This window comes from Poecilia mexicana, unplaced genomic scaffold, assembly GCF_051168715.1.
Source record: "Poecilia mexicana isolate PSO_F unplaced genomic scaffold, ASM5116871v1 scaffold_5, whole genome shotgun sequence".
Classification (NCBI taxonomy): Eukaryota; Metazoa; Chordata; class Actinopteri; order Cyprinodontiformes; family Poeciliidae; genus Poecilia; species Poecilia mexicana.
In genome coordinates this window covers 29,723,092-29,733,901 of record NW_028263374.1, presented here as the reverse complement: position 1 = coordinate 29,733,901, position 10,810 = coordinate 29,723,092, and the positions used below count along the sequence as shown (strand labels likewise).

The 10,810-nt window shown below is 39.0% G+C and overlaps 1 protein-coding gene across 3 annotated transcripts; it reads left to right on the top strand.

Annotated features, from left to right (window-relative positions):
* Positions 1-1,055: 1,055 nt before the first annotated feature.
* On the top strand, positions 1,056-10,538 carry tomm34 (translocase of outer mitochondrial membrane 34). 3 transcript variants are annotated; one of them, XM_088005869.1, is made up of 9 exons: positions 1,056-1,312; positions 2,034-2,184; positions 2,572-2,671; positions 4,979-5,131; positions 5,440-5,612; positions 5,761-5,908; positions 7,268-7,394; positions 7,682-7,874; positions 8,728-8,837. In XM_088005869.1, the coding sequence occupies exons 2-8, from the start codon at positions 2,055-2,057 to the stop codon at positions 7,862-7,864; spliced, it is 1,014 nt and encodes a 337-aa protein (XP_087861995.1). In that variant the 5' UTR covers positions 1,056-1,312; positions 2,034-2,054; the 3' UTR covers positions 7,865-7,874; positions 8,728-8,837. The 3 variants fall into 3 exon arrangements, with proteins under 3 accessions (XP_087861995.1, XP_087861996.1, XP_014842726.1); XM_088005870.1 differs by lacking the exons at positions 7,682-7,874; positions 8,728-8,837 and adding an exon at positions 7,478-7,631 and having other exon boundaries at positions 1,057-1,312; XM_014987240.2 differs by lacking the exon at positions 7,682-7,874 and having other exon boundaries at positions 1,059-1,312; positions 8,728-10,538.
* The last annotated feature ends 272 nt before the right edge of the window (positions 10,539-10,810 follow it).

Here is a 10,810-nt window from a genome sequence, read left to right as displayed (position 1 = left end):
CGCTCCGTCTGATGATGCGTTCACGGCTGTCCACAAAATGGGACACATTAAATTAAACGTGTCAACTTGTGATGGTATTGAAAAAAGAAGAAAAAAATAGAGAATGATGTACCTTTGTTTGTAAAAAAAGTATTTCAGTTCTCAATTGAGTTTAAACGTTTTGTATGTTTTTCCTTTGATTTGTGAAATCAGAATAAAATGTGCCAATTTCATAGTAAAAATAATTCACCAAAGCCATTTAAAACCAGTTAAAAGTTTTACTATTTGGAGCTGTACGATCCAAACCCTTGATTATAAACCAGTCACTATGGATGTTTTATTTTTGCTTTCTTAAATAAAATGGTTCTGGTGATTTTATGTGTCCATGTGCTTTTGATTAATAACAAATACTATTGCTGCTGCTGCTGCTGCTGCTACTACTACTCATAATAATTGGAGGGGTTTTTCAGGATGTAGACATAATGAAATTCAGTTAGCAATACATAAATTGCTAAATATCTAATTACAAATAAAACTAAAAACACAAACATACTTATATTGATAATTGAAATGTTGAAATAATTTATAATTTACACAATTAAATAATTACAACTTAGAAATGATTCATTATCCATTATTTTTATGTTATATTTTCAGTCAAATGTAAAATTCTCAGTTTGGGGGGACTAACTACTACAACCAAGGCGATTGGTCTACAGTTGAGTTGCTATGCAGGTAATCCATTTTGAGTTTGGGTGTATTTTAAAAATATTTTATTGTGGCTCATAGTAAAGGAACTGTGAATTAATAAAATTAAATTTAAAAAAACAACTGAAACAGTTACGTATGACAATAAATCTTAATCATTTAAATTTAATTCATTACTGAAACATTTAAATTAGTTATTAAATTTATGAATTATAGTTTTAATTATGTAAATATCTATAAGGGAAAAAAGTGGAACTTCAAAACAGCGATCGGCCCCTAGAGGGCACAAGGCAACGCTTATTCACACACATTTCAGATTTGCGACGCTTGAAAGGGTCCCTGAACGCACCGTTTAAACGAAGTGAAACCGATACGTTAGCCTGCAGTAGCTCCCCCTCAGTGCTCCCTCCACCAAACTGAGAAGTTACTAGATCCAACCGGCATCTTCTTTCCAGAAGCTCCGCACAGACCGAGGACAACCTCGTGTCTGTAAACCGGCAGGACGACATTAGAGCTCAGAGTAATGTTAGCGTTAGCTGGGCTAACTGGGAACAAGTGTTGTCGCTTTCAAACCAAACTGCGTGTTTTGCAGAGTAGGAATCCCCACTGTCAGATCAACCAGCCGGTAAGATGTGCTAACATTTACAGAGCTAGCTTAGCAGTGGCTAAGTAGTTAGCTTTAATATACTCCCCTCAAAACACTATGCCCCCAAAAATCTTTATTAAAAAATACCCTCTATAAACTGAGTTGCATTATTCGGAGCAATTAATTAATTTAGCTTCGGTATGATTGAAAAAGCCAGACTGATAGGTTAGTTTATATCACTAGCTAACGTTAGTTTACTGTGAAGGAATACACTATAATCATAATGACTTTATGTGGCGAATTTACTCGTTTTAAGTCCTCATTTAAATTAAGCTGCCCTCACGTTATATGTACAGTAACTTCACAACATCTACAGTCTAATGACAACTGATATAAGGAATATTGTGCTATAAATATTAATTATTTTTGCTGATTTCATTTTTCTTTCTTTTGATTACCTTGTATATGAATGGTGCACAACAAATGTAGTGTAATAACAAACGGTTCAGTTTACACATAAGTGTTATCAAATTAATCCAGTCATATAATTATAGTCAAACTATACAGTTAAATTAAATCATGCCGCATTAATTTCTGTAATTACTTTTTAAAGATGTCAGTAACATTCATTCTACTCTAATAGACAGTCGTCTTACTTGGAACTGAAAGTAAAAGTACAATAAAAAATATAACAAGAGCAGCTTGACTTAAAGATTTATGCAGGATTTTCTCTGAATAATTTGATTTTCTATTTTTCCAGGAACAGTTTTAAAGTCTAGAAATGCCTCAGAAACAGAAACCCAAGTCTTGGACAGAACTAAAGCAAGCAGGAAATGAATGTTTCAAGACGGGCCAGTATGGAGACGCCACCAGCCTGTACAGCCAGGCCATCAAGGAACTAGAGAAGTCCAGTGAGTATAAATGCGCCATTTTCTGTGAACATGGCAGCTTTTTTAGCAATACTGAAAAAAGTGATACCACATTATGTATTTTAAATACCTCCAACGATATCACAGATGATATTCCACATTTCTTTTGTTTTTCTTTCACACACAGACACACACACACACACACACACACACACACACACACACACACACACTCACACACAGACACACACACACACACACACACACACAGACACACACACACACACTCAGAGCGTTTTGGAGGAAAAAAGCCTCAACTCTTGTTGAATTCATCCCATTTACATGTCAAATAATGAACATTTGCTTCTCTTCTTGGCACCCTGCAGGGAAAATGTTCAGTTTTAATCTGCTGTTGTTGTTTATGCACAGATAAAAAGAACCCTGAAGATTTGGCCATCCTGTACTCCAACCGAGCCGCCAGCTACCTGAAGGACGGGAACTGTTCAGAATGTGTCAAAGACTGCGATACGTAAGTAGTTTGTGTCATTTTTCTAGTTAATCTCAGTTTTTAACAGTTTACTCCTTTTTCCTAGCTCTTTTTCATTTATCTGTATGTTTGTTTTTTGTTTTATATTTTATTTTTATTTGTTTTTAAACATCTTATATTTATGACCAGGAAGAGTTTCCATTTAAGTATAACTTTAACATTTCATTTCACTTCATTTATCCCAAAGTAAAATTAAGTTATAGCTCGTTTAATCCAAGTATCTTTGGAGGATCTCCAGTAGCAGTCAGTGTTGCTGACTGAAGAAGCCTCTGACTGAAGACAGTCTCATGTTTGTTCAGCCTTTTGAGCTGCTAATCAGCTGCTCTCTTTATGCCACAATAAGCAATAAATCAATTAATCACATGATAAATTAAAATGAGCTCAATAATTTTCGTTTGGATGATTTATGGTTCAGTCTGCTGCTTTGGTCTCAACCAGCCCTTCTTATGAAGGACAATTTTGTTTACAGAGACTTCATAATTCATTTTGTTTGTTGTTTTGTTTATTTATTTAGGATATTTAAATGTTTTCCAGTTCCAGGGTTAAATGTTCATTACAATTTAAAGGTTATTCATCTTTGAGATATTACTGTTTATCAAAATAACTTCTGGGACAATTTATCGTCCAGAAATATTATATATATATATATATATATATATATATATATATATATATATATATATATATATATATATATATATATATATATATATGTATGTATATATGTATATATATATATATATATATATATTAGGGCTGAAACGATTCCTCGAATGATTCGAGTACCTCGATTACTAAAATTCCTCGAGGAAAATTTACCTGCCTCGAAGCTTCTTTAATTTATGTTTTATTAGTTAGCGCACCGTGTTCCGGCCGGGACTTCATATGCGTTGCGCGGAGCTCTCACTTCCGCCTCTGAGTTGTTGACAAAAGCTAAGTCTCAGCGGCATAAAGTCCAATCTTCAAGATTGGCCCGTGGGGATTTTATTGATTGATGATAATGCCCGACTTTTTATCGTTTTTGGGGAGCCAATAAGCATCCTTAAAATGACTGGGGGAATGCCTGGAGTACGGCAGCATTTCTCCTCCGGGGCTGCTGGTTGAAAGCGAACGGCGGGAAGAGCGCTGAGGTGAGCGGATAGCCTGAACAGGGCGGGCGGCTGAGTAGCTGATGCTTACCGTGTAAATGTAGCTTTACCGACGAACCGCACAATAAATTTCATATCCCGGTCTGAAGAAACGGGTGGCGGAGCGCATCGTACATGGCTGGTAGATGAGTTTCTGAGTGTGACCAGTGAAGGTGTGGTAAATATCCCGTATTGCTTCCCCCCGTGTTCGTCCCCCGGTCTAACGGTTCGTCAGTCCGCTGGTCTATTTCCTCCCCTCCACCCCATGTTCGTTCATTCGCCCTCTCCTCCCACTCCAGGCGGCATTTCCCGTATTTTCAAACCCAAAGCGCGACAGGTTAGGTGGCAAGGTGAGTTTAATTAATCTATTAAACTCACTGAAGATGAATACATAAACTAAAAGCTGGATTGTAGACATTTTTTATAAGCATATTTGTGAGCCTGCCTCTTTGTTATTAAATTCAATATAATTTCAGATTTTTCTATAACTTTTCTTCTGGTTAACTTAGAAAGTGAGCTATTTTTGTTACAGGTTAGTTTTCTAAACTACAAAAAAGCAACTGTTAGGGATGCTCAAATATGAAAAATTGGACTGATATTGATATCTGATAGTAACACCGGTATTATGCCAGATTTACCAATATTTCATTTTATAAATTTTTTTTATCCGATTACTCGATTAATCGTAAGAATAATCGATAGATTACTCGATTACTAAAATATTCGTTTACAACAGCCCTAATATATATATATATATATATATATATATTATTTTTTTTTTTTATTATTTTTTTTTTTAATAAAATAATGTTATTATGGCTGCTGGTTGTAAAAAACAAATTGTTTCCTGCATCTTCACTGGCCGAAAGAAAAGAGCAGAACTCCTTCCAACTGCACAGCATCGAAAACAGAGTCAATAATTGTTCCATAAAGCAATGCTTCAACTAAAAAATATGAATAAAAATCCAAAATCAGAACAAATCACAACTAAAAGGAGTTTTCATGAAAACTCATTTATTTACGCAGTTCTGCAGAAACCAGATTTTTTGTTTCATCTTATTCTTTTTTCCAAACCTTGCGCCTCCTGTTTCATGTGGATTTCCGGCCCGTTGGAAACGCAGCGTTTGAGTTGTTCAGCTGCAGTCTGCTCGTCCTCCCTCAGGTCTCTGCAGTTGTTCCCGTTCAACGTGAAGTCTCTGCTCCGACGCGCTGCTGCCTACGAAGCCTTGGAGCGCTACAGACACGCTTACATCGACTACAAAACCGCCCTGCAGATCGACTGCAACATAGCAGCAGCTCATGACGGCACCAACAGGTCAGGACCGCTGCTCCCTTCAAACACCCGACAGATAAACCAGCTTCTGCCTCTCAGGACGAGTTTAGGAAGAATGTGGCGGTTTAGTTTCTCACTCAGTTTTACATCCTTTCTTTGAAACTGGTGTTTTATTTGTCATCATTTGTTTTATGTCTTCAAACAAATTAATTATGTTTTACAAACATGTAAAAACTTAATTTTTATAAAAGTTACACACAGCAGCTTTACATCTGCGCCCACTCTGCCACTGCGGGCAGCATGTTGTCGTTTATTTTGCAGGTAAATAAAATCATCTCCTGTTTTCTCAGAATGACTAAAGCGCTAACAGAGGCAGACGGCCCGTCGTGGAGGGAGAAACTTCCTCCCATCCCCACCGTTCCTCTGTCGGTGAGGGAAAAGCTCGCCCAGCAGGCTGCAGGCAGCGGCCCGAAGGCGAACCCGGCGCCGCAGCAGAACGGCATCAAGAAAACGGACAAACCCGGTGAGCACTTACAGCTTCCTGCAGCAACAAAGAATAAGTCACCACTCAGTTCTTAGTGCACTTTTAAGAGATGGAATGGGATCATTTTGCCCCAATTTATTGGACCTAACAAAGAGCTATATATTTAAATCCTTTTTTTTCTTGCTAGCACCAAGTGACAAAGATATGAAGAAAGCGCAGGCTCTGAAGGAAGAAGGCAACAGTCTGGTGAAGAAAGGGGAGCATAAGAAGGCCATAGAGAAGTACAGCCAGAGCCTGAAACTCAACCCCAACGAGATCACAACCTACACCAACCGGTGAGCTGAAGATACCTTTACATGTAGATAAACCAGAAAATACAAGAAGGATGTGTTAAAAACAAACACCAGACGCCTGCAAACAGAATTTTACTCAAATTCAGCCCCGTCTGCTCAGAAACAATTTTAGTGAAGGTTTGAAACCAGAAATGATCAGTTTTGGTGATGATAAAAATGATTAAAAATCTACTAAGTACTTCCCATTTGAATCAGGCTTCCTCAAGTCGCCACTTATGTAAATAAATGAGATTTATATCACTAAACTGATCACAGCAGCTGCATTTAATCACATATTTATTGATGTTCTCATAAAACAGTGAAGAAAGTAGCAAAGATAACATTTCCAATAGCATGATTTTTTTTTCTTTAAACATCATTAATGGGAATTTATTGAAACACCAATAAATCAAAGTCCTCATCGTGATGAGAACATTTTCACAATAAGAGCCGCTCCGTGTCTCTCACCTCGGATAACAAACATGGCACCGTTCGGCAGGGTTGCCAGATCTGACAGTTTCCAGCGAAACACTTTTTTTTCTTGTGTGGCTCCCTCATTTTTAAATCATGAAGTTGCTCCATGATTTCTGTTTCCCAATACCGCTAAGAGTGACACTCAGCCCCGTCTCCAGACGAGTTTAACAGGGGGGCAAAACGAATACATAGCAACAATAATATTACTCAAGTAAAGAAAAAGGTACAGTCAGTGCAGTAAAACTACTCGTATAAGTACCTTTTTCCAAAAAAGTTACTCAATGTAACAAGTATTACACACTTTTGAACATAAACACCAGGAGCCTACAGGCTACTTGTTAAGCTTAAGGTTCTGTATTGATATTAGCTAGTCATCTTTTAGCTAACATTAGCTAGTCATCTTTTAGCTAACATTAGCTAGTCATCTTTTAGCTAACTTCACCTGCATCCAGCAGCTTTACTCAACTCAGTCGGTTAGTTTGGGGGAAAAACTGTGAAAAGTTCTTTGCGTTTTCCTGGTTTGCTGCCGTGATTCTAACACACCTGCGTAGGCGGCTCGGACAAACAGGTTACCACATGTTAACAACGGATTAAACAGTTTTAACTGCTGATAAAAGTGACAGAAGGTGCTAACAATGGAAGTGCAGAAGCTCCCACTGTATCAAACTGATATAGGAATAACAGAGAGTTTGCCACTCTGAGGTAAAAACAACAAACAGCTTCCAGTCCAGGGGGCAAGGCTGACTGTGGGCAGGCAGTGCACCCCAATGCCCGCCGGGCCGCCGGGCCTGGTGACCCTAGATTAACCAGTGACTATAAATTATAGACATAACATTCAGAGTCTTAAAATGTCTAAATAAATGTGTTAATGAGTTGTGTTGTGTTCAGGGCGCTGTGCTACCTGTCGGTGAAGCAGTACAGAGACGCCGTCAGGGACTGCAGCGAGGCGCTCAGGATGGACGGCGGCAACGTGAAGGCGCTCTACCGGAGAGCGCAGGCTCACAAGGAGCTCAAGGTGAGAGCGGCAAACCTTTTCCCTAAAGAAGAATGATCTAGAGTGATGGAGCTAGAGCCAACGCACAGTCTCTGTTATTACAGTTAGAAACCAGTGATCAGGTTGACCTCTGACCTGACCCTCCAGAGCCACATAAAGCCGGTTCCACAGTGGTTCTTCCATCACCTGCAGAACATTTCAGGACCAGAGGACTAAAGTCTCAGACCAGAGAAACTCATCCAGGCGTCTCTCTTTAGTTGCATTGATTACTGCAGCAGCAGGTCTGACTAAAGATATCAATCCTGCAGCTGATCCAGAACGCTGCTGACCAAAACCAGGAAGATCTACACCACCCAGATCTACACCACCCAGATCTACACCACCCAGATCTACACCACCCAGATCTACACCACCCAGATCTACACCACCCAGATCTACACCACCCAGATCTACACCACCCGGTTCTACAGTCCTTCACTGAGAGACTTTAAACTACAGCTGGTAGTTTGTAAATCACTGAACGGATTAAAGATCTGCTGCTGCTGTTTGATCAGCCTTCAGACCTCTCAGGTCTTCTGGTTCTGGTTCTGATCTGCATCCAGAACCAGAACCAATCATGGAGAAGCAGCATTCAGCTTCTATGCTCCACAAATCTGGAACAAACTTCCAGAAAACTGCAAAACAGCCGAAACACTGAGTTCCTTTAAATCCAGACTAAAACCCACCTGGTTTGAGCTGCTTTAGAAACATGATAATTGAAACATTGATCAATAATCTGATGTGTAACCACAGCAACACGTATGTTCTACATGTTCTTAAAGTAAAGCATGTTGAACCGCCTTGTTGCTGAAATGTGCTACACAAATAAACTTGATTGATTGTTTTAGACAAACACAGCAGCTTTCATAGCAACATTTCACTCACATACACCAGAAGATGTGGAGGCAGCAGGGCTGCCACCTTTCACTGCTTATTAATCTTATCTTGAGGATTTAAGATGATAAACTGGACTTTATCTGCTGTTGGTCTGTAGGAATGGTAACAGGAAGCAGGACGGCCTCAGCATGAGCTCAGTCTGTATGCGGGGCTGAAAGAAAAACCCAACCTTCCTCTGTTATGAAGAGGAAACATTTTCCTGTTTCTGTTTTTACTTCTGTTAACTCTGATCTATGAAAAACTTGATCTTTCTTCCTGAAAAGCTGTAATTATTACCACAGATTCTCCAGACGCCTTTCAGCTCAGACACATTTCTTCCAGCTGAGACGTCCTGATGTGTTTATATTTGGATTTTTAGTTGTGAGTTGATGCGTCTGGATCGGTTTGTCACTGAAACGTTTCATTTTCGTCCCTGCAGGACCTGAAGGCCTGTGTGGACGACCTGAATGTCCTCCTGAAGGTGGAGCCAAAGAACTCGGCCGCTCTGAAGCTGCTGCAGGAGGCGCAGAAGAAGTGAGACGGTGCCGGGATCCGGGCGTCTGAGTCAGAACGCTCCAGTTTGACCCGACCGATCTACAGCTGTTCAGTTTTAACAGTCAGCCCCTCTGATTCAGTATTTATGTTTATTTATATCAGCTGCAGTTATTCCCTCACGTTTCCAGCCTGTATGTTTATCATCTATAACCATAAAGTTCAGCCATGAGCGAATATTCATCTACAGTCCACCGCAGAGACAAAACATCTTTTTATTTAGCAGCTTATCAGCAAAAAGTTTTTCCATTCCTTTTTAATCAGTTTATTTCCAAACCTGTTAATAAAATACTCCAAACACTCAGTTCTGGTACCAAATGGCATGAAACCGGTTCCTCTGGGGGTTTCACTGTGTCTGTCTGTGGGTGGATCAGACACGATGAGTCAGCAGAAATTATGGACCCAGATGTAAATGTTCATGACGATTATAAAAGCTGAGCCAACAGTAATGCAGATTGGACATAAAGTCTCCAGGAATTGTATTTTTTCAGATCAGGAATCTCTGATCTGAAGTCGTTTCTCCGTCTGAATGTTTCCTCTGATCCTGAAGGGAAATGCAGTGAAAAAAAGCCACATGATGTCATACTTTATGCGTTCATGCCTCTTACATTATGAGTAACTTTTCAGTAAATATTCATCAGGAGGAAACAAACTCAGACGCTGTGATTGGGAGTGCACTGACTTCACTTTTCTAGACGGTCACCGATTTTTTTAAAACTTTGACTTGCAGATTCCGATTTTGGTCGACTTCAATTTTTTTTTCTAAATATATCAACGTAGTTGCTAAGTTTGCAGCAGTGACTGTTAACATGCAGACGTGACCTGGTGTCAGCAGAGCTGAAGGCGACAGCGGCTGATTTCCAGACCTCAGGTAAAATGTCGGTGGATCAGATTGATTCGTCATGAATCGGCTGATTAAGAAAATCTGCCGATCTGTCGGTTCATCCCTGAGGATTCCTGAATTAGCACATGAAGTCGACTTTACCTGCTTCAGAATAAAAAACAATCCTGATGAAACTGATAGACCTCAAAATAAGGAAAATCCCTCGGACTGAAGCGTCTGCTGAGGATTGAAATATTGTAGAAAGTACCTCAGAGCTGCAGAAGGCTGTCAGGTTGAAAGATGAACCCTGAAAACAGGATTTCCCTGAACCCCAAAGATAAATACAGATTTTAAACTATAAAGTTTTAGGAGAAAACGGGAAAGAAAATGAATCCGCTTGGCTGGAGAAGCGATTCCTGAGTATCAGATCTATATGAATAAAATAAATCGGATTAGCTGTGATGATGATGATGAAACTTCATGATCTTTTTCATGTTTTGCTCTGAGGTTATTTTATTTTAGTTCTTTACTTTTGGTCTCCGGTTTTTGACCGCTTATCACGGGAGGATGTTGATCTTTCAACATTTAAGAAGTTCCTCATTTATTGCAGTTTTTGTAATGTTTGATCAAACATTGTTCTGAACTATATCAACACATTTGTTTGCTTGTGTAAGATCGCTTCATTTCTCCTCTGAAGGATCGGGACCTTTAATAAAAAACTCTCTTCCCGCCATTTTGTTTTCCTGTTTTTTCACTGCGATGTGAACATTAGAAATGTTTTCCTTTCCATCCATCTTGCCTGAAGTGCCTGCCTTTGTCATTCATCTGCTGCTTTGGATTAGTGTATGCAAAATAAAAAGGATTTTAAAAGATAATTCATGTTTTTGCTTTATCCAGAGAAAGTTTGCGAAACATAAATTGATCAGATTGTTCTGATCGTAAACAAACCTTCAGAGTGAAATGTGTTTTCACATCTTTGGCTCAGCATTTTTTATTTCACCGTTGTCTTCCTAATAAAAACTTGGTTGTTCTCACCTGGTTTGAACAGATTGATAAAATATGACCTTTAACTTGCTAATATGCAACACTTTTCAGATAAAAATCAGTTTAGTCATGGCAGGTGTTTCCAGTCATGCAGATATTTTTT

Bases quoted from the DNA above. Each gene is read 5' to 3' on its own strand.
- tomm34 (XM_088005869.1), top strand. From the start codon at position 2,055: ATGCCTCAGAAACAGAAACCCAAGTCTTGGACAGAACTAAAGCAAGCA. The intron at 5,613-5,760 runs GTGAGCACTTAC...TTTTCTTGCTAG, and splicing joins CAAGAAAACGGACAAACCCG to CACCAAGTGACAAAGATATG. The intron at 5,909-7,267 runs GTGAGCTGAAGA...TGTTGTGTTCAG, and splicing joins ATCACAACCTACACCAACCG to GGCGCTGTGCTACCTGTCGG.